This window comes from Pseudorasbora parva, chromosome 18 (genome assembly GCF_024679245.1).
Source record: "Pseudorasbora parva isolate DD20220531a chromosome 18, ASM2467924v1, whole genome shotgun sequence".
Taxonomy (NCBI): domain Eukaryota; kingdom Metazoa; phylum Chordata; class Actinopteri; order Cypriniformes; family Gobionidae; genus Pseudorasbora; species Pseudorasbora parva.
Genome location: NC_090189.1, coordinates 44,224,823 through 44,252,265, shown reverse-complemented (window position 1 = coordinate 44,252,265; position 27,443 = coordinate 44,224,823). Strand labels below are relative to the sequence as shown.

At 41.0% G+C, this 27,443-nt stretch overlaps 1 protein-coding gene across 3 annotated transcripts; it reads left to right on the top strand.

Moving 5' to 3' along the window:
* LOC137046759 (stonustoxin subunit beta-like) lies at window positions 1-27,443 on the top strand. Of its 3 annotated transcripts, none has more exons than XM_067424152.1 (7): window positions 1-129; window positions 11,470-11,579; window positions 11,675-11,747; window positions 19,169-19,261; window positions 19,431-21,125; window positions 26,602-26,637; window positions 26,854-27,443. In XM_067424152.1, exons 2-7 carry the CDS (start codon window positions 11,490-11,492, stop codon window positions 27,375-27,377), a joined length of 2,511 nt encoding a protein of 836 aa, XP_067280253.1. In that variant the 5' UTR covers window positions 1-129; window positions 11,470-11,489; the 3' UTR covers window positions 27,378-27,443. The 3 variants fall into 3 exon arrangements, with proteins under 3 accessions (XP_067280253.1, XP_067280254.1, XP_067280255.1); XM_067424153.1 differs by having other exon boundaries at window positions 69-129; window positions 11,490-11,579; XM_067424154.1 differs by lacking the exons at window positions 1-129; window positions 11,470-11,579; window positions 11,675-11,747 and adding an exon at window positions 18,497-18,650.

Below are 27,443 nucleotides of genomic sequence, written 5' to 3'. Positions count from 1 at the left end.
CCCCCCTCTTATCTTTCTCAACAGTTCCCGACATTTCATGAGTCATTCCCTCAGTAGCGGGACTATAAGTATCACAACAGATATCTGATCCGCTTCAGACTCACCATATTTCAAGAACAGAGACTGCAGGTAAGATGTGATTTAGGCAGTGTCAGCTTGGTTGTGTTGGAATAAAGGTTGAACAAAGCTTCACAGCAAATCAATCTAAGCCTTTCATGTTCACTAAAGAGAAAAGTCTTCAGAGGATAGATATAACAAATTGTGAAACCATGAAGTAGAAACTAAAGAGACTAGAATGTGCAAGGTTATGTTTTACTAATCATTTTTATATTTCAGCTATTATATCTGATTAACAGGATTAGTTTTTTTTTTTTTTTTTTCTCTTCACATGTGGGATGTATGTCACATATTATTTACCGTTTGGGTAACACTTTATAATAACGTTCAGTTGTAAGTCATTTATAAGTGGTTAGTTAATGATGAACTAATCATTTACAAAGCATTCATAAATGATTATCAAGTGATATGCTAACATGTTATGAATGTTTTGTAAATTCTGTTACAAGTCAGTAAATAATTAACTAATGATTTATGAAACCTGACTACGTGTTCATTAATGATTAATGAGTGATATGTTAATTATTTTACATATATTTAGTAAATTCAGTTATAAGTAATTTACAATTTATTAGTTAATGATGAACTAATGATTTACAAAACATGACAATGCATTTCATAAATGTTACTAAATTGTTACTTTTTTGGATATTTTGTAGATTCAGTTATACATTATTTATAAGTTATTAGATAATGATTAACTAATCATTTACAAATCATGACTATACGTTCATAAATGATTAAGTATGATATGCTAAAGATTTGCAAATCTGTAAGTTATCTTCAAAAAAATAGCATATCATAAAATAACCAAACAGATCCTTAGTAAATGGTTAAGTTACTAGTTAATATATTATTAATCACTGAAATGTCCGTGTACCATTATCTCAATAAACAATTGTTAATCGTGAACAAATGATGATCAAACCATTAGTAAATAATGAATATATAATTTATTCATTATATCATTAAAGTTGTAAGCTGGTCTGTTAAAACACAAAAATGCATTTATGCAAAAGCATTTTTTTTAAAAGAATGATATATTACTAGTTGTCAAATCAATAAACATTTTAAAATGACTTAAAGTCAGGGGATTGCAGTGCGGTAAGTTAAATCGTTTCCCTCAACAGTGCAGACTTGTGTTCTGTGAGGGATCTAGTGATAATGGCCCTCATTTATCAAAAGTGCGTACACCAAATTTCCAGCGTACACCTTGCGTACACCCAAACCCACGGTGACTTTGAGATTTATCAATATGGACGTTGGCGTACGGCACGCTCAAATCCTACGCCAGCTCAGGAGGTGGTGTACGCACGTTTGAGTTAGTGGGAAAATGCGCAGAAAAACAATTCCTAACACCACAAAACGCACTGACAAGATATGCTATATTATGACCCACTGTTAAAAACCACAACAACAACATTTAGTGTTTATTTTTGTGTAACATGAACGTCAATGTTTAATTTGTGTGACTTTACCAAAGTGTTTGATCTGTAGGCATATGTATTCCTCCAGTCGCGAGCCTGTGCGCTTTATCTGACGTTTCAGGCCCGCGCCTGGCCCAGCAGCTGCGCACGCACTGGGACTAAAATAATTCAGACTGACAAAATAATAAAAATGGCCTTCTTCTTTTAAATAATAATAAAATCAATAAAAACGGCATTTTCTTCTAAATAACAAGCGTCATTAAGAATAATAATCATAATAATAAGAAGAAGAATCTTACAAATTGTCATGTAATTATTAATGTGAATGAATCTTACTCCACATCACATCATCATCACTATTGTACACCCCAATACATGTGCCGTGATACGAAATTAAATGCTAATTGTTTCAAAACGTGCTGTAAAATAATGCATTGTGATGGTAATTTATCATCCAAACAGCTATTTAAACTGCTGGAGTGCGCTTCTCAACCCCCACACTAACAGTAGCTACTCGTAATTTGGGTCCATATTTTGTTTTTGTGAGCGCCTTTAATCCCACTCTTTAAACTCCCAAATAAAACAATTTCGGGTTTTTTCCACTTCCCTGGTGATGGTCTCGATGGGCGCATCTCAATCATCTCAATAGTTCAGTAGTCAGAGCACTGATCAGGGAGTCAGCCCGTTGACTTATGTCCTAATCAGTGCCCTGACTAAGTGGACTAAAGAGATGATTGAGCGCGCCCGATCTCCACGTCGGAGAAGTTTCGCTTCTTTGCCGTCTTCCGTGTGTCCATGGCGTAAAATGAGGGCGTGCGGAAGGCAGAGACTTGAATATATAGGGGCGTGTTATTCTAATGACGATCGTTTTCAGCCGCGGGATTTATCAAGGGCAAGTATTGCGTACACCTGAATTGCAGAGGTGCGCACAGTTTCATAAATCAGGCGGTGAGAGGAGTGTAAGCATAATCTTACGCCAACATATACACCCGTTTCTACGCAAGATTGATAAATGAGGGCCAATGTGAACTGGTTTTACCCTCCACTGAAGCCCCGTCCATGCGGAGACGCGTTTAGCTGTATATGTATAAATTTTGTACCGTATCAGTGTTTCGTCCACAAGGATCCAGCGTTTTAGAAGCATGAATCCGATATTTTCTGAAACCGGGTCCCAAAGTGGGTAAATTTGAAAACGATCATCTTCCGTTTTTGTGTGTACAGCGAATCCGTATATTTTCTGAAACGGTGATGTCATCACACTACACCCAGCATGGTGAAAGAGTTAAGGGACACAACTGCGGGCACTGGGCATGCTCACATCAATATCGCGTCATTTAATTAACGTATCTACATTACTGTAAGGGTATGTTTTGGGTTGGGGTAGGTGTAGGTGTAAAACACATCTGTTTAGTAGCAAATGTATTTATTGTTATTTTAGTGTGAGATTTTGCCTCACCTCCGACCACTGCTATACCCCTGTTAGCCACAACTCTTCTTCTCTCTTTTTAATGTATTTCTGTGGCAGAATTATAGCGCCACACACTGGCATGGCATGCAAACTACATCGTTTTTAGTCAGTTTCGGTAATCTTGTGTGGACGCAGATATTTCTTGAAACAAGGAAAAAAAAGATCGGATTGGGAAAGCGCTGGCTTCGTGTGGACGGGGCCTGAAGCATCAGGTGAATGTTAAAGACTGTCTATACCCTCACCAGTCAGCATTTACATTAAAGTACACACTACAAAGTGTTCATCACCTGTTAGAGATGATGTAGTAAACGCATGAATAAATCATTTACAAATCTTTATCACCCTTTACAAATGATCTGTACATGTATACAAGGCATTTACATCGCTTTCTGCGTCCCCTAATCTAAAGTGTAGACTATTCATCACTTTTAAATGTCTTACACATCATTTGTAGATATTTCTTACCCATTACAAATGCGTTATTGATCTAATTACTGTAAGCATTTAACTCCTATTCGTCACATAACCAATCCCTTCCCTAAACCTACCCCTTTGTGTTTTATATATATATATATATATATATATATATATATATATATATATATATATATATATATATATATATATATATATATATATATATATATATATATATATATATAAAAGGCAGATATGACTGCAGGAACAATTTATTCAAAAAGTACAAATATTCCAAGTGTCCTGAGGCCAAATGATTGGTTTGTGTGAAGTAAATCCCCAGAAGCGATCAGCAGTGTCGAGTCCATCAACCGGCCGATGATTAATGATTTACACATTTCAAAATTTGCCGCCTGGAAGAAACGTGATGCCAGCTTTGACAGCATTGGCTGTCGTGTGTCTTGTGACCAATTGCGTCATTACGTCAGCTTTGATTGTAAAATGCCATTGGCTCTTGTGTGTCATGTGACCGATTGCGTCATGCTAAAGAGTCAGGACAGGAGTATCATTTGAATGATAAATATGAGAAATATGCGTTCATTATGTTCATATGCTGGCAGATTAATGCGGGACTGAAAAACAGGTTTTAATTTGGAGACATGAAAGGCGGGATGAATCCTCCCATAGGCTGGAGTTAGTTTGAGGCAGACTGTCACCGGGCTAATGACCGTAGTGACAGGAAATTGGCCAATGAATTTGGGAGCGAGTTTATTACTTACGGAATGCAACGGAATGTTTTTGGTAGAAAGCCACACTTTTTGACCCACGACATAAACGGGAGGCTTAGACCGGTGGCGATCGGCTTGCATCTACCTACGTGGAGTAGAGTCTCAAGGGCTCTATTCCATGTGTGACGACACCTCTGGACTAAGGCGTGTGCGGAGGGGACTGGACTTCGGATTCTAGACTGAGAAAAATAGGTGGCTGGTACCCTAAACTACACTTAAACGGAGAGAGGCCCGTGGCCGACACTGGTAACGAGTTGTGAACGTTCTCAACCCAAGAAATCAGTTGGCTCCAAGAGGAAGGGTTCTTGGCAGCGATACATCGTTACACTCGTTTTGTGAATATGGATGCTCCCTGCAACCTCTAAAAGGCTGAAGACGTCAACGGCAAAGGATAAGTATTTTTTACCGTGATGTTGTTCAGCCCTCGGTAATCAATGCAAGGTCACAGGGACCCATCCTTCTTACCCACAAAAAAGAATCCCGCCCCCCCCTGGAGAAGAAGAGGGGCGGATGAACTTGGAGGCTAACGAATCAGAAATATATTTCTCCATGGCCTCCCTTTATGGAATAGAAAGTAAGTAAAGCTTGCCCTTAGGCGGAGACGTACCTGGCATGAGATCAATTGCACAGTCATAGGGACGATGAGGAGAAAGAGAAGCAGCCCTGGACTTACTGAACACTTCCTTCAGGTCGAGGTACTCCTTAGGCACGTTAGACAAATTCACCACCTCCTCCTGTAACACAGAACTAGACACAGACGTACGAGCAGACACAAGACAAGAGGCATAGCACTGATTACTCCAAGCAGATACCGAACTGCGTCCCCAGTCAACCCTGGGGTTGTGCTTGACCAAACAGGGGTGACCGAGGGCGACGGGCATGAGTGGTGTGTCAGTGATGTAGAAGGTGATTGTCTCAGTGTGATTGCCCGTGATGGTGAGTGTGACAGGGTCGGTAGTGTGGGCGATGGTGGGAAGTGTCTGTCCATTCAGGGCATGCACTGCAATGGGAGTGTTGAGGGGGTGCGTGGGAATCTGGAGTTGGGTGGTCAGTGCACTGTCCATAAAATTACCCTCCGCTCCAGAGTCCAAAACACCTTGCAGCTGTGTGACCGGTCTGAGGATTTCCTCAGCGATGCTCCACTCGACAGTAGCCTCCTCTCTACTGCCGGGCTTGATCGTTTAATGGGCAATTACTGAGGTAATGCCCCGCCGCACCACAGTACATGCACCGTCCCTCGGCTCTACGGCACTCTCTCTCCTGCCGGGAAAGCCGAGCTCGACTCACCTGCAAGGGCTCGGTGTTGCTGAGTGGGCCGACCGTGTCTCTCGCCGACAGTTGGAAAGGCTCAGGAGACTCTCCGATAAGGGTGTGCCGGTCTCGCCTCTCCAATCTGGAGTCCACCCGTAGCGCTAAGTCCATGAGATCCTCAAGGAGATGGGGAAGTTCTAGGGCGTAGATTTCTCGTTGGACACGGTCAGCCAGCCCATGCAGGAATCTGTCCCACTGTGCCTCTTCGTTCCACTTACCCTCACTTACCCAATTCTGAGAGCTGGCGGGCCGCTTCCCGACCCGTAGCGGCACGGTTGAAGACCCGTCTGAATTCCACTGAGAGTGCTCGGAACAAAGAGCAGCAATGATGGTCATTCTCCCACACCGCCGTTCCCCAGACCGCCGCACGGCCAGACAGTAGGTTGATCACCAGCGCAACCATGGCTCTCTCTGCGGCGAACGTAAATGGCTGGAGTGAAAACCTGCTTCATTAGTGCCTGCACAGGCCGGGCGTTGGCGGTGACATGCTCCTCCTGTCGCTCCATCCGCTGACTGTGGGCAGTCAAATACTCCTGTAACTCCAGTTTCGCTGAAACCATTTTGGGTCAGATTGTTCTGTCGTGTGCGCTGGGAAAGAAAGAACAACAGGATCCAATAGCGAAATACAATGGTTTATTTCTCTCTTTAGCACATTGTATAGAACAATAAGCCTCAAGACAGGCTCAAGATCAGTCTCTGGTAATCACAAGGGCAGTGAGGCAGCGTAGTCTGTGAGGGAAAACCGGCAGGCACCAGATCACTCGTAAAGCAGGGAGGCATGGGCAGACGCGGTCGGACGGAACCGGAACCGGAGCAAAGTAATCCCACGAAGAACACGAACACACAGGAAACCCACAGGACACACTGCAACAATCTGACACAAGACTGAGTGAGACACAGGAATATATGGGCCCAGTAATGAGGTGCAGCACGTGAGAGTGATCGGTGATGTGTAATCAGTGACCACGCCTCCAACAACACCACACAACACAGACAGAATGAGACAGTGAATTCGTAACCATGACACTTACATTATTAGTTAATATAATATGTTATTAAGGAATTAATACATTATGACACATTTAACTAATAACAATTTAATGATTACTTAATCTATTAATCATGATGAATCATCATTAGTCGCTAATCTTCTTCTTCTTTCGGCTGTTGCCTTCAGAGGTCGCCACAGCGAATCATCTGCCTCCATCTATTCCTATTCTCTGTATCCTCTACTCTCAGACCGACCACCTTCATGTCCTCCTTCACTACATCCATAAACCTCCTCTTTGGTCTTCCTCTTGACCTCCTGCCTGGCAGCTCTGACCTCGGCATCCTTTCACCAATATATTCACTCTCCCTCCTCTGAACATGTCCAAACCATCTCAACCTGGCCTCTCTAACTTTGTCTCCAAAACATCTCACATGTGCTGTTCCTCTGATGTACTCATTCCTGATCCTATCCATCCTCCTCACTCCCAAAGAGAACCTCAACATCTTCAGCTCTGCTACCTCTAGCTCTTCCTCCTGTCTTTTCCTCAGTGCAACTGTCTCCAAATGATACAACATCGCTGGTCTCACTACTGTCCTGTACACCTTTCCTTTTATTCTTGCTGGTACTCTTTTATCACACAACAGACCTGGCACTTTTCTCCACCCAGTCCAACCTGCCTGCACACGCTTCTTCACCTCTTTTCCACACTCCCCATTGCTCTGGACTGTTGACTCTAAGTACTTAAAATCCTGCACCTTCTTTACCTCTTCTCCCTGTAACCTCACTGTTCCACTTGGTTCTCTTTCATTTACTCTGGGAACTTTTGTAATGGGAGAGACTCTGGGAACTTTTGATTTTAAGTCGGCAGCTGCACAATTCAGCACTGCAAAAAGCGTAAAAAGTAGCCAAAATGACACGAGACAATGTTATAGGCCTAGTCATTTGTTTGTTCAAGTTCATTTGACAAGGAGTCATTTCACACGGTGGCCAATTTAAATGTTACCAACTAAATGAGACATATTGAGTTTATAATAAAATTTTCTTGAGTAAAAACAATGCTATATTCGGATAGTTTATGTGGGGAAGGGGGGGTTGGTTTGTTAAACTATGAAATGTGAAACCCAGTGGCGCTCGTCTGTGTGAAGACTGCATGAGCCGCAGAGAGTAGTCTGCACCACTGATAACAGCAACGAGCGCCAGATCGCCTCTTATTTAACAAACAAATGAAATGATAGTGCCTACTCTTCTAGTTAACCAGAGATGTTTTGTTTGTATTAGTTAGGTTCATCCGTGAAGCAAGATGTTTTAAAAAAGTGGTGGGGACATGTCCCACCCGCAAATTACGCCTATGGTGAAACCAAAGTTTAAAAAATTGGTTAATTGACGCCAATCAGACGTTCATGTTTTTTTTCCCGTCTATTTGAAAGTTAGGCTAACAAACATGTTGCATATATGGCCTGATTGTCATTTTTTTAAGTTACATAAACTGCTTTCAGTGTTCCTCAACTTTACTAATTAAGAGGCGATATTTGACCGGCATATCATCAAAATGTCTGGAAAACGAAACCTCTGCCGGTCACTTTGACCGGCGCCATTTTTTTCTAGCGGAAACTCTGCTGCACATCCTTTCCATCTCTATCCCTCTACCTCGCCAACCTATACACATCCCTCTCACCTTCCTTACTATCTAACCTTGCATATGTAGTGGGATACCCCTTTTAGGAAGGTGTTGGTGTGAGTAATTGGATGGCCCCTTTAAGAACGGTGTGTGGACTGCACCGTTACGTACCTATATAAGCACAGGTGAGATTGGTTCCCTCATCTCATTGTATTGATGTGACCTGTTTGTGTAGGTCTAGTATCTCCTTCACTCCTCTGAAAGGTATGTGTTAACTTCGAGGTTCATAGATGGGAGGGAATTATGAATTGGAATGTGGGTTTTTTTTGGGGGGGTTTATTCACTAAATTGGTGGTTGTAATGTGGTTGTTTGTGTAATTTTAGATTAGGCGGGTGCGTCCAGGCATTGTTAATGAGTATGTAAGTGTCCTGTACACAAAAGGTAATTTATTTTACTTTTGCCTTACTCTATTTGTGATAAACTGTCGAGAGAGAAGCGTGGGGAGGGAGAAGAGAGCAGACGAAAATGTTTATTTGTTGTTTTACAGAAATTGCCAGCTGCTGCTTTGCTGTGGCTTTAAGTCGCGATTCCAGTGTTGGGACGCAGGGCTTTCGCCGTGTGCGCGATCGCATTGAACATCCTTGGTCCGCTATTATCCGGACACCGTTACTGTGAATACGCTGAAACAGCGTCGCCTGGGTTCTGTCGCCACCTGGTGTCCGCCGGTGCAATTTTTCTATGTTTGGGTAATTGTTTGTACATTGTTTAGATGTGTGTACCTGTGTGTGTGTGTATTGAAGTGTGACTTATTGTGTTCACTCTGTTACTTGTGTTCTGTGAAGTTTTTTTTTGTTTGTTTACTTTTGTTATTTGGTTGGTTTTTATTTCCTTCTTTGACTTCACTTTAATACTGCTTAGTTAAAGAACAGAGAATTTCTGGTGGGGGGGATTTTGGTTTTGTGTATGGTGTTGAGTTGGTTTAAGGAATTAGATTTTTTTTCTTTTGTGGTTTGTTGTTTGTTTGGTTTGCCTTTTTTTTTGTTTCATAATTTGAGCAGTTTGTCTTGTGGAAAGATCTAACGTCAAGGAAAGTAACCACCGTTATTTTATTTTTTATTTTTAATATTTATGTGTGAGTTAATTTGAGTTGCTGTATATTCATTTATCATCATTGTTGTTCTTTTTTTTTCTGCTTATTGGTATGTTTGTCCAGTGTAAGGGTGGTCGACTAAGGTGATTTGATCAACCAAAGCCCATTGGGTTGCTGTAACAACAGGACTGGTATTCTCGTCCCCATATGTGAAAGGTTTGGTTAATACCAATTAATGTTGCTTTGGCTTACGCCTACTGAGTGACATTTTAGCATAAAGTGTTTTATTATTGCTGATGTTGAGCTCAATGTGTTTTTAGCAATTTTTGAGAAATAAATTGATTTGTGGTATTGTCTCTGCTTGTCCCATTTCATTCAATTGAAAAGCCTGTTATTGGGAGGGTCCTTAGTATGGGCCTTATTAGTGTAGGTTGAGATGGCGCCCATCACACATACATGTCTTCATATGCTTTCTGTTTGGCCCTTGCCACCTTTATCTTAACCTCACGCTGCATCACCGTATATTTTCTGTCTACTTTCCTGTCTACTTTACTTTTTATTAGTTGCTGATGCAGTAATCATTAATAAATGTGTTAGTTCACCATTAGTAATGCATTAACTCATGATTATCTGTGCATTAGTTAAGCATGAATTAATGCATATTAGTGCACCCATATTGTAAAGTGTTACCAAAACATTAAGATGTTTATTTTGTTAAAGAAAAATTACCAGAAAATTGTGTACAATAAAGTTTAAAACCATAAATAATAAATAAATAACTTTTTTATTTGAACGAAATAAAGATTTGACATTTATCTTGATAATTATCAATACTGAAAAAATGAACATTTTTATCGAGATCATAGTTGTGGCCATATTGCCCAGCCCTAGTGGAAAGTATTCACAGAGCTTCAGTTAATTTTTTTAATGCGTTTTAGAAAAAAGTTCAGAGACTGAGCTGGCGAAAGCGCACCCTGTTTGTTTTCTTTATTTTATAAAAGCAAAATTTTTGTCATTATTGTGAGTGTACACAAATAAAGGAAGACACTTAACAGTTTTGAAAGATGTATTACTCATTCCTGTTTGACAAAAATGACAAAGAATATTAAGTTGATTTTGCTGCTATGTGGAAAAAAGCTACCAAAGCCCAAAGGGTGTAATACTACACACTAACATTAGCAACGCAGAACCTTAAACTGAGGAAAACTCAGTGCTTAAGTACACGTGGTGTAACAGCCAATTTCATATGGCAATAAGTTGTACATAATTGAACTTTGCAGCATCATGGACCTGCCATGTTTTCTCCTCCACACAACATCGCAAGATGGCGATCTCATCTGCTTTGAACACGAACATTGATTATTATCACAAATGAAAAAAATACTATAGCATATTATAATAAAATGACTGTAGTAAATACTAAAGTTTTTTTTACACCATACTATAGTAAAGATACTACAGTAAATTGTAGTATATTATAGTAAAATTACTGAAGTAAACACTAAAGTGTTTTTGAACCATACTATAGTAAAGATACTACAGTAAATTGTAGTATATTATAGTAAAATTACTGCAGTAAATACTAAAGTGTTTTGAACCATACTATAGTAAAGATACTACAGTAAATTGTAGCATATTATAGTAAAATTACTGAAGTAAATACTCTAGTGTTTCTGAACCACACTATAGTAGAGATACTACAGTAAAATGTAGTATATTATAGTAAAACTACTGTAGTAAATACTATAGTGTTTTTGAACCATACTATAGTAAAGATACTACAGTAAATTGTAGTATATCATAGTAAAACTACTGTAGTAAATACTATAGTGTTTTTGAACCATACTATAGTAAAGATACTGCAGTAAATTGTAGTATATCATAGTAAAACTACTGTAGTAAATACTAAAGTGTTTTTGACCCATACTGTATGAACCATACTGATGATGAGGCATATTTAGATCAGTTGCACTGATTTGAACCCAAGTCTCAAGCAGTTAAACACTTTGTAGACAAGGTCAAAGATTGGATTCTATACAACTGCCTCTCTTTCGGAAAAACAATCTGGTGCCTATATACGCATGAAATGATAATCAATAATACAGGTGTGCACAATCAGAAACCATAAGCGAATAATGAGAAATCTGACAGTGAAAACAAAGCAGAATATGACAATGAAGCTAAACAAGACAAAGTTGTGGTATACATCTCCTTCACTTACCTTCACTGATATTCACACAGGTCCTATTGACTATCCCTAGATGGAGGCACTTTTGATGTCCCTGAAGCAGCCGAGCTGGATCTACTGTACATGTTTATGGTTGACAACCCTAGCTGTGGCGAATGCACAGGTAAGTGGAAGTGTTACCAGATTTACTTCATGAAATAAAGGATTTTAAAAAATCTTTTAGAAAATGATTTTATGAACCATTCTTTCAAAAAACAGGAAGCGTTACAACCCAAACCTGATAAGCTTCCGATTTTAAATGAAGACACCAATGGAAACACAACATACCCAGGTAAGATTGAAGCATTACAAAATTTGATTGTGCTATCAACAATCTCATAGGATTTCAAAATCATTAGAAAGAAAAATTGTCTCAGGTTACGTATATGCGCCCCGTTTGATGGAAACGAGACAGGCTGCGTCATGGCATTGATGTTTCAAGATTCAAGAGTTTTATTTGTCACATACATAGTATATACAGAATATATAAACAGCAGTGAAATGTAAACAGGTCAGCTCCATAAACAGTGCAAATACGTAACAACAGAATTTACAAATAAAAAAAATACTAATAAAAAATAACAACTAAGATAAATACATTAAAAAAAATATATAGATATGGAACAGAATATGTCAAGGTTACTACGTAGTAGCAATAGGAAAATGGTAGAAATAAAAATGCAGTGTCCAAGTGTGACTGTCAGTAAGAAGCTCCTCTTAAGTCTCTCAGTTTTGGCCATCAGGCTACGGAAGCGCTTACCAGAGGTCTTCAGAGAGGTTCACACGAAGGTATTTGAAGTTGCTCGCCCTCTTTACACAGTGGACCTGTTGGGATGATAGGCAAACTGTAGAGGGTTCTAAGTATCCGGTATATAAGGTGTTAAGCTGTAAGTCTCTCAAAGAACCTCATGACTATCAATGTGAGAGCGACTGGAGGATAGTCTTTTAGGCAAGATGGTTTATTGTTCTTAGGCACTGGGATGATTTTTTAAAGGACAGACCTGCGAGCTGATCAGAACAGGATCTCAGAACATGACTGGCCTCGCTGCTCTGATTGGTTCTTTCTGACACTCTGGTCAGCAGAGTTGTGCTGCCAAAATTGCATACAGAAAGGGTTGAACTTGTCAGGCAGCGAGACTCATTCTCTGTAACAGAGTTTGGCGGCTGTAACTGCACGTTGGAGAGCATAGAGCGATGCTTTGTAATTGCTCATGTTCCCCGACAAGATACTGGCATAGTATGCAGCAGTGTGCTTGTTCACCAGAGCGCAGATTGTATGGTCTACCCATGGTTTCTGATTAGAAATGGACAGAATTGTTAATGTCTCTGTAGCCTGCTCTGTAAGAGAGTTGACAAAGTTTAAAGCTACATCCGTGAACTCATGGACCTCAGATGAACTTTCTGGAACCTGTCCCAGTCTGCGTCATCAAGAGATGCCTAAAGCATTGTTTCTGAGTGGGCAGACCAACGTGACACAACCCTCTGAACCGGAGGTAAACAAACAAGCCTTTGTCTATATTCTGGTGTGAGGAAAAGCGGCATTGTCCGATTTGCCAAAAACCTGTAGTGAGTGAGATTTACAGGCATTTTTAAACTGAGAGAAGCAGTGATCCAGGGTATTTGGCCCTCTAGTAGGACAGGAGATGTGTTGATAAATATTTGGCATGACCTGCCTGAGGTTGGCTTTGTTAAAGTCCCCCGCGATGATAAACGTAGCAACTTGCTCGAACTTGGACCGAACCCAGAGATCCCCCCCCCCCCCCCCAAATGCTAAAGAGCATAGGACAGCCGCCTGGCTAAATACCCTCCAAAAGAGCCAAGCTTGGCAGGCTGGCATTTGAGAAGGGGCCTGGTTCCTTGACCAAGAGGCCCCCTGAAGATGGTTTGTGGTGCTTAGCTGGGAGATTGCCTAAAAGAAGGAAAAACGGGGAAAAGAGATATATAGGAGAGACAACAACAATAAAATAAATGTAAAAAAATCATTGCTGTGTGGAAACATTCCACTCTTTCGCGCGTCGCGATAACTATAAAACAAAGATAAAAAATATTCTTGGCCACCTGTACGGCCCTTTCTGCATGGCCATTGCTCTGTGGGAAGTGTGGGTTTGAAGCAACATGAACAAAGTCGTATTCACAACTACATTTTCTGAATTCTTTACTAGAAAATTGTGGGCCATTGTCATTTCTCACCTCACGTGCGATCTCAAAACGGGCAAATATAGCTTTGAGTTTTCTAATCACTTGGCTGGTAGAGGGAGCAGGAAGTACCATGAAATTCAGAGAGCACCCCTCTCACCTGGAAATACTCTTGGAAGGCCTCAGGTGTGCTTGCTGTATACTCTGGCCAGCCATTTCTAATGGACCAAAGGACTGACTGCAACTGGCTGTCTGATTCTGTGTTCATCCTGATCCGCTCCATTTTCTGTTAAGTTGCAGGGAGGTTATTGACAACAGAAGCAATATATGCAGTTATCTCATTATGGCTGTCCGTGCTCTCCACTGTGTGGTCTAGGCCCCTTGATAGTGCGTCAGCTATGGCCAGTGTCTTCCCAGGAGCATATTCTGCAATGCAACTGTACTGCATTAATCTCATTAAGAGCCTCTGGCACCTGAGAGGAACATTATCAAGGTCTTTACTGTTTATGAGTGGGACGAGGGGTTTGTGTTCTATGATTAATCTGAAGCTGTCCAGCCCATACAGGTATTTCTCAAAGCGTTCACAGGCCCAGACCCCTGCCAAACACTCCTTCTCTGTTTGTGCATACCTCGTTTCAGCATCACTTAGGCTCCTTGAACAGTATGCAACAGGCCTCCACTCACCGTCATCTTTTTGAAGCAGGATGCCTCCCACCCCGTAGCTGCTTGCATCTGCAGAAACCGCTGTGGGTGCTGGCATCAAAGAAAGTGAGAACAGGTGCGCACATCAAGGCATTTTTCACTTTCTGAAAGGCTGTCTCCTGATTTAGACCCCAGTTCCACACCACTTTGGTTTTCAGGAGGTCATACATAGGTTGTCCGACAGTGGCTAAATTAGGGATGTATTTCCATAAGTAGTTCACCATTCCTAGGAACCGCTTGAGTTCATGTACATTTTGGGGTACTGGAAAGTTAGCAATGCTGTCGACTTTTCCAGGGTCCGGCCTCACTCCATGGGCGTCAATGATGAGACCCAAGAAACAAATTTGATTCTGTCTGAACCTGAATTTCTGTTTGTTTAATTTTAGTCCAGCTGATTTGATGACTTTGAGAACTTTTCCCAGTCACTCATCATGTTCTTTTTCTGTTTTCCCAAAAACCAGAACATCATCCATATAAATTGCCACCCCCTCAAGTCCCTGTAATACCTCAGTCATTTTTCTTTGAAAAATTTCTGGGGGGCTTGTGATCTCAAATTTAATCTGCCTGCAAGTGTCGTCTAGCAACACTCAATACAGTTCTGAGCTGTAAACGGCAAACTCTAGTTGGACCAATCACAAGTCAGTGGGCGGGGCTTAACATAATGACGGCCGAGTTGCGCTTGCGTGCTTCTAGTAAACACAGAAGCTGGCGAACGGCGGTCTTTCGAATCAGCTTTGACCGCGACTCTGGAAGACATGGAGTTAAGCTTTTCTCTGAGAAAAAAAAACAAAGAACGGCACTGAAGTCATTCTTAAGAAGGGAAGATGTGTTATGAGTTTTGCCGACTGGAAGTTAAATCTTTCAAATAGCTCTGGTTGGTTGTAGGTTGCTGGTTGCACGCTATCCAACTGCGTGCATGCCGTGCAGAGGGAGTTTGAAAGACAGCCGTTTATCCCGCCCCTCGAATTGAGCCCTGTCATTGGGGAGTTTACAGAACAAACATCTTGATGTGGGTCAGGCTTGTCAGGCTAATCCCAAATGATAGACATATGAAAGCGTATCTGTCAAAAGGGGTGATAAAAGTTGTCAGTCTGCTACTCTTTTCCTCAACAGGGATTTGGTAAAATCCACTGGCTGCATCCAGTGAGCTGAATATCTTGGCACCTGTGAGTTTCGAGATGACTTCCTCTGTTGTAGGAAGAACAAACTTTTCTCTCTTCACTGCATTATTTAGCTTCCTCAAATCGACGCAGACCCGAACATCTCCAATGGGCTAGAGGATGGGAACCATGGCAGAGCACCACTCGGTCGGTTCAGTTACTTTTTCAACGATGCCTTCTTTCTCCATGCGGCTCAGTTCCACTTTCACCTTGGGCAGGAGGGGAAGAGATACGCGGCGTGATACGTTCACTGCATAGGGTTTGGCTCCTTCTTTTAAGACTATCTTTACTGGATCTGTTTTCAGCTTTCAACCCCGTTGAAACACATCTTTTACTTCATTCACTCGCTTCACAAGCCCCATTTCTGTGGCTGCCACTCGGCTCAGCAGGTTATTTGCTTCCTTTCCTGGAAGTACATAAACTGGATATGAGTAACACTTGCCTTTATATGTCATTGTTGCTTGAAATTTTAATGGTGCTACATGCACCATTAAAACACACTGTTATGAGTGAGCGAGCTGCCTGTGACAAGATGGCCGCCAGTTGCAGAAGCCAACCTCCATTGGCACATCATTCCTTGTTCTTCATGATGCTCTCTGCACTTTAAACGTACCTCTGAGACTATCACAGTGTTGGTGCATTTATACGGAGACTTGATTAAACACAGGTGGATTCTCTTGATCATCATTAGTCATTTAGGTCAACATTGGATCATTCAGAGATCCTCACGGAACTTCTGGAGAGAGTTTGCTGCACTGAAAGTAAAGGGGCCAAATAATTTTGATCGCCCAATTTTTCAGTTTTTGATTTGTTAAAAAAGTTTGAAATATCCAATAAATTTCGTTCCACTTCATGATTGTGTCCCACTTGTTGTTGATTCTTCACAAAAAATTACAGTTTCATATCCTTATGTTTGAAGCCTGAAATGTGGCAAAAGGTCGCAAAGTTCAAGGGGGCCGAATACTTTCGCAAGGCACTGTATCAACAAAGATTACAATCGAGCAGCTGTTAGCTTGATTAGCTGCTATTTCAAAAATGGTGTTTGTGTTGTTGGTCCCGGTAGCCCCGCCCACACCCGCTGATGCAAGCGGTTCTTACTTCTTACTTCTGCCCAGCAATGTTTTGGTGCTACTTAAGAACCACTTTTTCTGGTTCAGAGTTGGTGCTTTGGGTGTGGAAAGACGAAGAACCGATTTGAAACTAGGCTCTGGCTCCGAACCAGCACCAGCACTGCCTTGGTGGAAAAAGGGGTATGTGAGCTTATCTGGAAGAACCTCAATTTCTACCTTCCAAGCGGGATGATTGGATTGCAGATCACGGTCATTTGCCTCCAGAAATTCCACTCTCGCTTCGACGTCGCTAATTCTTCCTGTGAAGAAACTTCCTGTGTGGTGGATAAATGCTTATGTGGAAAAAAAGCATAGTTTAAGATTGACAGACATGAAGCAGTTTTATGGCACGGACGAGCTAACCATGAGTTAACGTTTTGAAATGTTATTTCCTCAAATGTTTGTTCAACACCATGAGGTCCAGAAATGGACGGAGGCAACCATCTTTCTTTGAACCGGGAAATAACAAAAATAAAACCCTGGTTTATCAGTTTGGTGGGGGGGGGACCCCTTGAATTGCACATTTGATGATATTATTTGACGGAGGGGAACACAGAGTGTACGGTTTGGAGACATTGCTTTTACACTTTTCCTCACAACAGTCCCCTGGAAAAGGGGGGAACACACATCGTCCACTAAACAAATGGACTGGGCAGGGGGGCACCCTCCAGAAAAGACTTTCCGTCTTTTGGACAACGGTTCTGGGGCAGAAAGAGAGTCCAAAGACCTTGTCGCTCGAGAACGTGGACCCGAAGCCAGAGTCCATGTTGGGGGTTTTCCCGCAGCGGCAGGAATAGTTTTCCCCCAGGGATTAGCTTAGGGTGGGTTGCTCTGGTGGGGGTTTGTTGCGGGGCTTTTCCTTGCTTTCCTTGGTTTTTCAAAGTTATGTCCCTGGGCCAGGGGGTTAGGGGGGATAGGCCTTCTTCCTAGGAAGACACAACTTGAAAGCCTTGTTTGTCCTCTTGCTTCTTGTCATCGCATCATTGTTGCATCACTGCAATGGCGAGGCCAAAGAGAGTCCGCCCGGGCTCTACTGGGACACCTGTGATGCATCTTTTCTCACTATTCGGGAGACCCACAGGTTGAGCCAGAGTGCGCACTCTCCTACCACGGAAAACATCATGGAGTGCCTGATGAGTGTTACGGAGAATGCGATCGTTAATCTTGATGATTTCCTTCCATAGTACAGGCGAGGGAGACCCCTTGTCCAGCTGTTGGCCCAGGTTGTCCAGAATTTCTGCCTGGTAAGCGGAGAGGAGGGAGGAGACATTCAGGATTCTAACAGCCAGGGCCAAGCATTTATAATAGGCCTGGTGCACCAAGGCAGAAAAATGGTAAATGGACTGCATTTATATAGCGCTTTTAACAGACCCTATGGCCATCCAAAGTGCTTTACATTTTGCCTCACATTCACCCATTCATACACAGACGGCGATGTCAGCCATGTAAGGCGCCATCCAGCTCATCAGGAGCAGCTGGAGTTATATAGGTGTCTTGCTCAGGGACACTTCAACACTTGGTCAGGTGGAACCAGGGATTGAACCACCAACCTTTCAGTTTGGTTTGGTTTCAGCCACTGCTGCCCGCTAAAATGGTCCATCTTGTTTGGAAGAACCAGCTTGGGGGGGCGAGCAGCCCTCCCTGGACTGGGTTGAAGTGCCTAGCGATAGATAGAGTGCTCAATAGCAGACGGTTCGCCCATGCCAAGAACCGCCATATTCTTAAATTCCAGACATGCGAGACCATGTTTAAAGTCAAGCGGGGTCGCTCCAGTAGTGGCTCATATGCTTAGCACACGCAGGAAGAACAGGAAAGAGCACTTTGCCATCGTAAATATCCCTCTCCTGGTCGCTCTGTGGAGCTGGCCACTCAATGTTGAGACTAGCGGCTGCTCTCTCACAGACATCCAGGAAGATGGATTGAGGGAAGGCCGTGGGGGCGCTAGCCTGGGGAATACAAGTGGGTGGGATGGCCTCCTCATCCTCTGAGACCCGAGAAGGCCTGCGTCGTCATCACCGGATCCGGCTGGATCGTAAGCAAGCGGGGGATTGCCCTGATATGGATACTGCCTGGATCCAGATGACTGTAGTAAGCTTCGGGATAAACCGAGAGACTAACATTAGCATAGATGCCATTATTCTTACGATGTAATGACTACATCAGGTGTTATGGGAAGTGTTCCCGGTTCTAGCGGACCTAGTTAATGCACCCTAAAAATGATATTATAATATATTATATAAATATTATATTATATTGAATATTATAAACTGATAATGTTCTATGTGTATGCCATAGTAAAGAGATGTGTTTTCAGTCTTGAATTAAACTGACAGAGTGTGTCCGCTTCCTGAACAATGCTTGGAAGACTGTTCAAGAGTTTAGGTGCTAAATAGGAAAAAAAAAAAAAAAAAATTGGGCGCCAGAAACTTTTGTGTAAATTCTGAAAAATGCTGCTTGTGGCTGGCAACTTTTAAAACAAAATTATGGTGTAGAAAGTGTTATTTGTTTATTGAATTAACATTATTTATCACCACCATATGCAATTTTGTTCATATATATAATAAATATTCTAATAATAAATATATTTTATTTGTTATTTACTGCAGATTTGACATCAAAACTTATTGTAGTGGCAGCTCTAGGAAGACCTCTGTTTCCTGGTATGCTGTATGACTGCCGGAAGGATACCTTCATTCCAGGTGCTTTAACAACTTTAAATAAATCAATAAATTCATCAAAGTTTATTTTCCCCTCTTCACCAAATGTTGCACCACTAGTGCTTGTGTAACAACATGATAAAACCGCCATGTTTCTTCAACAGTACATTTCATCCTCATACGTAACTGTTAAAGTAATTTCTCATTTCAGGTGTTACTCTGTGGGATGAGAAGTCACTTAAGGAAGCTTTGGACTCCCGTCCACAGCCCATGACAGATTTGAAGTTCAGTAACTCCGACTCTCTCTCTAGTAAGTTCAGTCTCCTGGATTTAAGTGCTTCCCTGAAGGCCAGCTTCTTAGGAGGGCTGGTGGAGGTGGGCGAATCTGCCAAGTTTCTGCATGACACCAAATCCTCAAACCAACAGTCCAGAGTAACAATGTTTCGCAGTCAAACCTCCAGATTCGAACCGCTCAATAAGAATCAACTGCGCCGGATCACCTATCCTCAGGTGTTTGAGGAAAAAACTGCAACTCATGTGGTCACGGCTGTACTCTACGGAGCTCAGGCCTTCATGGTATTTGATCGGAGATTTTCAGAGGAGGAAGAAAAGCAGAAGATTGAGGGAGAACTGAATATCATGGTCAAGAAGATCCCTGGATTTTCTATTGAGGGAGAAGGAGCTATAAATATGACGGATGGTGATAAGAAAATGGCGGAGAGCATTGCTTGCACATTTTATAGTGATGTTCACCTTGATCAGAAACCCACCACTTACATGGAGGCCCTAGAGGTGTTCAAGAAGCTCCCCAATATCCTGAAGGAGAATGAAGTTCCAATCAAAGTCTGGCTCTATCCACTTTCTCTAATAGACACAACAGCAGCTCGGCTGGAGAGAGAAATTAGCACACTTCTGGTTTCCAAAACTGAAGATATAATGGAGGAGCTGGGAGAAGTAGAGAGGATATACAATGACATGTCCAGAAAAACACAGCTGAATGTTTTCAATGATATCAAAGAGAGGCTGCAGTCATTTCAGAGCTCACTTAGCGTTTACAAGACAATGCTCCTGAAAGCAGTGGCCAGGGTCTTGCCTGCTATACGAGGAGGAGAGATGGAGGAGAAGTCTCTGCAAGACATCCTGAAGATCCACTACAGCTCCCCTTTTAAAGCTGACACGGTTAACCAGTGGTTAGAGGGTGCAAAGTCTGAACTTGACCTTGTAAGTTCTCACATCAGGATGCTGGAAGGAATCAAAACTGAAGATTTAGTCCATTTCAACCCCATCTTATTTAATCTTAATATTGATGTTGTGGTGTGCTTGACTTTCACATCTCTGGAGTATGAAGACCCGTATATTTCCACCCTGAAGGAGTTTCTGAAATCTGACAAGTTTAAAGAGCTAGATGGGGAACAAAACATGGTTTCTGTGGCATCTGTCAGAAAGTGGTTCAACGATCCTGATGTCATCTCAAAGATGAGAGAGAACTTATCTCTTTTTAAAAGTTTTTCAAAGGCTAATAAAGATGAAAAGAGATACAGATTCATTATATCTGCCATCTCTGATCCATCCAGTCCAGGCTCCTCCATCCGTCTGTATGAAAAAGGGAAGCTGACAGACACTCAGTTCCAGCCTGTGTCGAAGCCTCCGCCACCAGAAGTGGAGAAGGTCCTGGAGCACAGTGTGTCCCTGAAACTGCAGAAGTCCCCAACTGGAGAAACTGTGCAGTTCAGAGTGGAGTACCGGCAGGTGAAAGAGGAACAGTGGCATGTCATAAACACACCTGATGAAAACTATAATCTGACTGGATTGGAGTTTGGGAGGCAGTACATGATCCGCTGCAGGATAGTGGGTAAAGTGGGAGTGAGTGAAGCCAGCGACACTATCGGCTCCATACCGTCTTCAGGTAAGTGCCATATGTACATTACTTTGCATTATTTTTTATCTTTTTATAAAAAAATATTTTCTTCATTCACACAGTCAATGTTTGTATTGAAAACCATATTTCTTAACATGTGTGGCTGTTAATAAATGTGTAACAAAATATAAAGAAAAGTAAATGTAAAGTGTTTCCCAATTGACTGTATATATGAACAAATTTTCTTTGTTCATGTTGTTACAAATAGTCCTTAAAGACAGGGATATGGTATATTATGTATTTGATGCCAAATGTAGTCTTCTGTACTACTGTGGAGATCATGGGCAAATGTAACAAACGTACATTTCTCTGTATGTAAACCATAAGGACAGATACAAATATAGCTCAAATAAATGGCTCGTAATTAAAACAGAAGACACACAAACAAACAACAAATTATCATCTTAAAACACAAATCTGTTTTGTAACACTGTCATCTTTCATCCCTAAAACAAAACGATTGATTAATACAAAGTTTTGTCATGAAACTCTAGAAGGTAACGGCTAAAAGGTCCTTTAACTACCTGTTCATAATCACATAGTCGGAATAACATTTATTAAAGCGAGAGTGTAAAGTAAGAGAAAAGACCAAAATGACAACAAAATAACTAGGACGACGACCAAAGGTCACGAGGGGAGGGCACTTTTATTTTGTATTATTTTATTAAAACCCATTATTCTGCATCCCTGAGTCCTCGCCTCATCCCTTACCTTAAACCTGACACAGGGATTGACTTAACAGGTGTAAAACTAATTGTATGTATTGTTGTAAAAATATTTTAAAAAATATGTTTTTGTGATATAGTAATTTAAAACCAAGCATTAATGATTCTCATAATAAACAGGAGAATTATAGTATAGGCTAATCAAATGACTGAGCATGAGACGTATTGATCAATCAGGGTCTCTTTGAAAAACTGTTTCTGTTAAAACTCAGTTCTGTTCAGTCTCAATTCCCCCAACAGTTTCCATGTTATTTCTCACAATGTACAAATGTAAAGGGTTTTGTTTCACAGGCGGTTGACGCAAAGACAAGAAACGGCATAACTAATTACAACAGTTACGGTTTTATTAAACTCAAACAAAATACTCAGGAAACTTAGACTAAAAAACTTGTAGAAATAGTATTAATAACTGAATCGTGTGTTTTCTTGGCAAACACACATAATAAATGTGACTTTGGCTCGCATACACTTCTACTTTGCCACTCTGAAAAAAGTTAATTACAAAAAGTAATTTAAAGCCACAATTGTAATTACATATAATAACTGCTTATAAAGTAATCCTTAGTGTTTTAATCCAAGTCGTATGAAGCGATACAATTATGATGAACAAAGGGAAATCTGAGTCCTATTGTTATAGATGTAGTCAGGCAATGAGAAGTCCAAGGCATTAGTGATGTTAGGTTCTTGAACGAATCGTTCTTTTGAGCCGGGTCACTAATCGTACTGAATAGAACTTTAGTTCCGTGTTGATGACGCAAGACGCAAAAGCCGAAGTAGCACGTCCGACTGAAAAAGAACCGATTGAGGCGGTTCAAACATCTGTCGAAGTTTGCTGAGGATTACCGAGGCGAGGGTGATTGAGTTGACGATGTAAGTCTGAGGCACGTGGACTACTGGAAATATGCTTATTATTATGACTACTGTTAGCCTATTAAATAATATTTTATTAAAACATGTAAAAACGATACATTTTACTGTAATTTATTATGCATGCAGATTATTGTTAAGCAAAATGTATACGTTTTATAAGACTGGTTTACTCTTTCTATAGCTACTTTAGACATGTTACATATCAGCGTTTGTTGATCAGTGCCTGTAATGTGTAGCTACTGTATTTGCACAATTTAATTAATTAACTGAACACAACACAAACACTATTAAGTGAATGAAAAGCAATAATCTGAAAAACGCACTCACGCAAATAACTTTTCGATTGTTTCAATATGCATTGATACAGATTATTACTTTATTTGAATGCTCCCTTGATAAAACATTACACAGAGAAATGTATTAAAAAGCATAAAAGAAATGCATAGTGGCATCATTGCATGATGGCGTCAGGAACCTATGAATTGGCTTTTTGAACCGGGTCATTCAGCTGAACTGTCCGGGAAGAACGGATTCGCGTAAATGAATCGGACTTTGCAGCACTACAAGACATCCAAAACGAACGGGTTCGTTTATTTACAAAGACTCAGAACAGAATATTCACGCTGGAGAACTGGAAGTATAATACACTTGATACGAACGAACATACATAAGAACCGACCAAGAGTGAGTGAGTCCAAACATAAAGGTGCACTAACGATGAGGACCAGGTGCTGGGAATCCGGGGAGAGTGGGAGAGAAGATGAGGAAGTGAGTTCAGGTGTGAGACAGGGAGGATCTTGGGAAATGGAGTCCGGGGCCGGGAGTGACTGTGACACCTATTCCCTCTTAACCCTCTGGGGTTCTTCGGTCATTTCTGACCCGAAATTTTTTTTGAAAGAAATGTTAAAAATCGTAGCTTCATCTGAATGGTACGAAACTTGGTGAGGGTATTGGTACTTGGTATATGGACAGAAAAAAAAATTGGGGACAGGATTGGAAAAGTCTAAGTGGTCGTAAAAAAAATAGTCACACTCGGGGCCTTCGGGTCAAAAAAGACCCCCATAGGAAATGAATGGGAAATTGGCAAAAATATGAAAATACAGAGTTTTTTGTGCATATAATCTACAAATCAGCCAGGATGCAGAAAAAAAGGACTCAACAGTGAAGGGGTGAATCTCTAAAACATCAAGAGTGCAAAACAGACAAACAAAAACTCACACACACACACACACACAGGTTCTGTAATGCACTCTAGTGGTAAAAATGTGCTATTGCGTGATAAAAATGCTCACTGTGTCCACCAGATGGCACCAATCAAATAAAAAAAAATGCTTTCATGAGGCCTAGGCTTGACTCTAAAATGAAATACAGCTTTAATAAAAAAAGGAAAAAAATAAAAAATAAAATTCTATTATATTCAATGGGAAAAAATGGGTCATAATTATTGCATAAATATTATTTATAAATCATAAAATTATCTCAAAACACCAAAAAAGAAAAGAAAAAATATTATTGAACAAAAATATATTTCATTGATTTTACTCAATTTTTTTTTTTTTTTATTCCCGACCTCCGGGTCCTTTTAGACCCGAAGGTCCTGAGTGTGACCCATAAATGAAGAACCCCAGAGGGTTAATAGTGATGGCGAACTGAAGCTTTCTGAACCAGTGAAGCTTTCAGCACAGTTGTATCAGAAAAAGGTTCATTACTCAAAGCTTTTCAAGTCAGAGCTCAACGAGGACCTCTGCTGGTGAACGTGAGGGAAAGCACTGGTGGCGCAAAATGTTTTGCAACCGACGCATTATCTAGAAGCAAAAAGTGAATTAATGGATTGATTAATAAATTAATCAATATATTATATATGACATTATATGACACAATCTGTTCCATTGCATACTCCTAGTAACTTAAACCAATAAAGATATGATTTTGTATTGTGAATGTGAACATTTTTCCTGTTTGTAAACAAATAAAACTCACGAATAAAGGAAGTATGCTAAATAAATGCATGCACACAAGGAAAAACACACACACTTTCACATGATTATAGAAGGATAAGCCTTTACTTGTCTCTAATGTATGAAGTCATAGGCTGGAGCGGATTAAATAAATAAATAGATAAATATAGGCGGTAGAACAAAAGCCAAATAAATGATCAACTTTATTGGGCTAAATCAAATGAAAGTGTTCCCACATTTCAGAACGCCCTCTCTTTGCAACAGGGTCCATAACAAACTCGCGCAATACAAAAAACCCGCTCAATGCAACGCAACACACCTCACAGGCACGCCCTGTGTCGCGCATTTTTAAACCTTTCTGAATCAGTCACGTGGGTGTTTGTGAAACGAAGCTTCGGACGTCATTGGTCACGTGGTTTTGATAGAACGAATCAAGCATCGATACAAAGCTTCACAGAAAATAGTTTCATTTTTTTGACACACGCTTCGGAGCTTTGGTGTCACTGTTAACATCACTACCTCTTAAATCCAATCTGTGATCAGTTGATGTCTACAGAAGCCAAATCAAATATAGTGACATGTCAATAGTGCTTCTGTCAGGATTTGGGCTCTGGAAACAGCAGGAACATTTCTCTAAATATCTTCTGTGATGGAGGATTTCTGCATGCGTATGCAATGGATGCAGGGATCATATTCTCTTGACAATCTCTCTGTAATGAATCCCACTGAAGCGGCAAGGTTGAGAACCCAAGTCCAGTTTATTTCAAACTTAACATGAATCAAAATATAGAACGAACAGAAATAAACAGACTTGACAAAAGCAGACTCCCCGACAGCGGGTTACAAATACAATAACAGACAAAAGCCCGATTCGCACGGGACTAGTATTATCTCGGGACCTCTGGTGATTTGTAATAATTGCAGAGGATGTCTGAGATCTTAATCCCGTAAGAATCGGCCATGTCCCTCATTTGTAAAGTAAAATTTCCCCTGCAAATAACCTGCCATATTTCGCTGATTATACTTTCACTTTAGAATGAGGATCAATTTGGGACTAAACTGATTGAATGGTGTGTTTTATATTAATATCAATACTGTTCATAATGAAGAACAGAACAATGACACGCTCGTTTCACAGACACAGCCTTCGAAATTTAACCAAATGAGACACAGCTGTGTCTCATTTGGTTAAATTTCGAAGGCTGCGTCCTCCGGAGGACCCGTCCTGTGTAGGATGCAGTATACGGAGTGTCCTCAATCAGAATTAAACGAGACGTCCTTCTTAGGACACACAGGCAGGAAATATCACGTTGCTATGCCAACAAGTTCAGCCTCGTTGCGTTCTCACGGCAGTTTATATGAATGAAAATGATTTATAACTTTAAAATGACTATGAAATGTTTCTTGTCTTGAAAGCAGTGTACTGTTCTAAACGTTTAAAAAGCACTAAAGCGTTGTAATCCTGTTAACCACAACTATCTGTTTGAGGTAATAGAGCTTAAAAATAAAAACAAGCTTGAACTACTTAATTTAAACACCACACCTACGCTCGCATGTGTATCTGGCGGTGGTGCCTTTTTTTATATAATATATAAAATAAATATGACGGTTGTGTTAACGGAGACGCAACGAATTATGGGTTATCTCCAGCCGTGAAGGCTACTCCTCATGCACACTCCGAAATCCCGTGAAAGAAGGACGCATTCGAAGGTTGCATTTGGAGAGTCCTACTCACTTTTGAAATGAGACGGCCTTACGGCGTATGCAGCCTTCAAATGCGACCTCCGGAGGACGCAGCCTTCTGAAATGAGACACAGCCAGTGAACATGAAAACTTAAAAAAATATGAAACATGAACCATAACCCAAAACACCCTGTGACACTCTCTCTTCATGTCTGTTGATTTCCACAGACACTGATCCCGTGACCAGGAGCGACGTCCTCCAATGTAAGTCACTGAGAACCCAAGCAGAAAAACTCATGAGTGTGTTCATGTTCTTCCTGGAGAAGAGGAAGCATGGCAGAAGAGTTTTAGAGTCGATCATGTAAATGATGATTAAACTGAACTGAGACACTGCTGATTTACTGATTATGAAGAGTTCAGCTACAGTAAAAGATCATAGGATTTATAATTCCTGATTCTGACGTGTTTTCTCTCCATCAGATTCACTTTGGCTGACTCCGGACCGGAACACAGCGCATACACACCTCCGTCTGTCTGAGGACAGCAGAGAGATTGCTTACTCTGACACAGAGCAGCCGTATCCGGATCATCCGGACAGATTTGATCATTATGTTCAGGTGTTGTGTAGAGATAGTGTGAGTGGACGCTCTTACTGGGAGGTGGAGTGGAGTGGACTTGTGTTTATATCAGTGTCATATCAGAGCATCAGCAGGAAGGGATGGGTGGATGAGTGTGTGTTTGGATATAATGATCAGTCCTGGAGTTTGTACTGCAATTCCTCCAGTTGCACATTTTTACACAGTAGCAGAGCGATTAAACTCCGTGTAAAGCCCATCAGCAGTAGAGTAGGAGTGTATGTGGATCCCAGTGCAGGAACTCTGTCCTTCTACAGCGTCTCTGGAGACTCAATGAGACTAATACACACAGTCCACACCACATTCACTCAGCCGCTCTATCCTGGGTTTGGGTTTTATTTTAACTCATCAGTGAAACTGCTTCAATGAGTCAGAATAGACTGATGAGAGATTCTACCCATAATGCTTTGAGCTCATGATAAACAGTAACAGTGA

Excerpts from the sequence above, each read along its gene's own strand:
- LOC137046759 (XM_067424152.1), top strand. The coding sequence starts at position 11,490 with ATGGAGGCACTTTTGATGTCCCTGAAGCAGCCGAGCTGGATCTACTGT. Across the intron at positions 11,580-11,674 it reads TAGCTGTGGCGAATGCACAG|GAAGCGTTACAACCCAAACC; the intron begins GTAAGTGGAAGT and ends TTCAAAAAACAG. Across the intron at positions 11,748-19,168 it reads TGGAAACACAACATACCCAG|ATTTGACATCAAAACTTATT; the intron begins GTAAGATTGAAG and ends TATTTACTGCAG.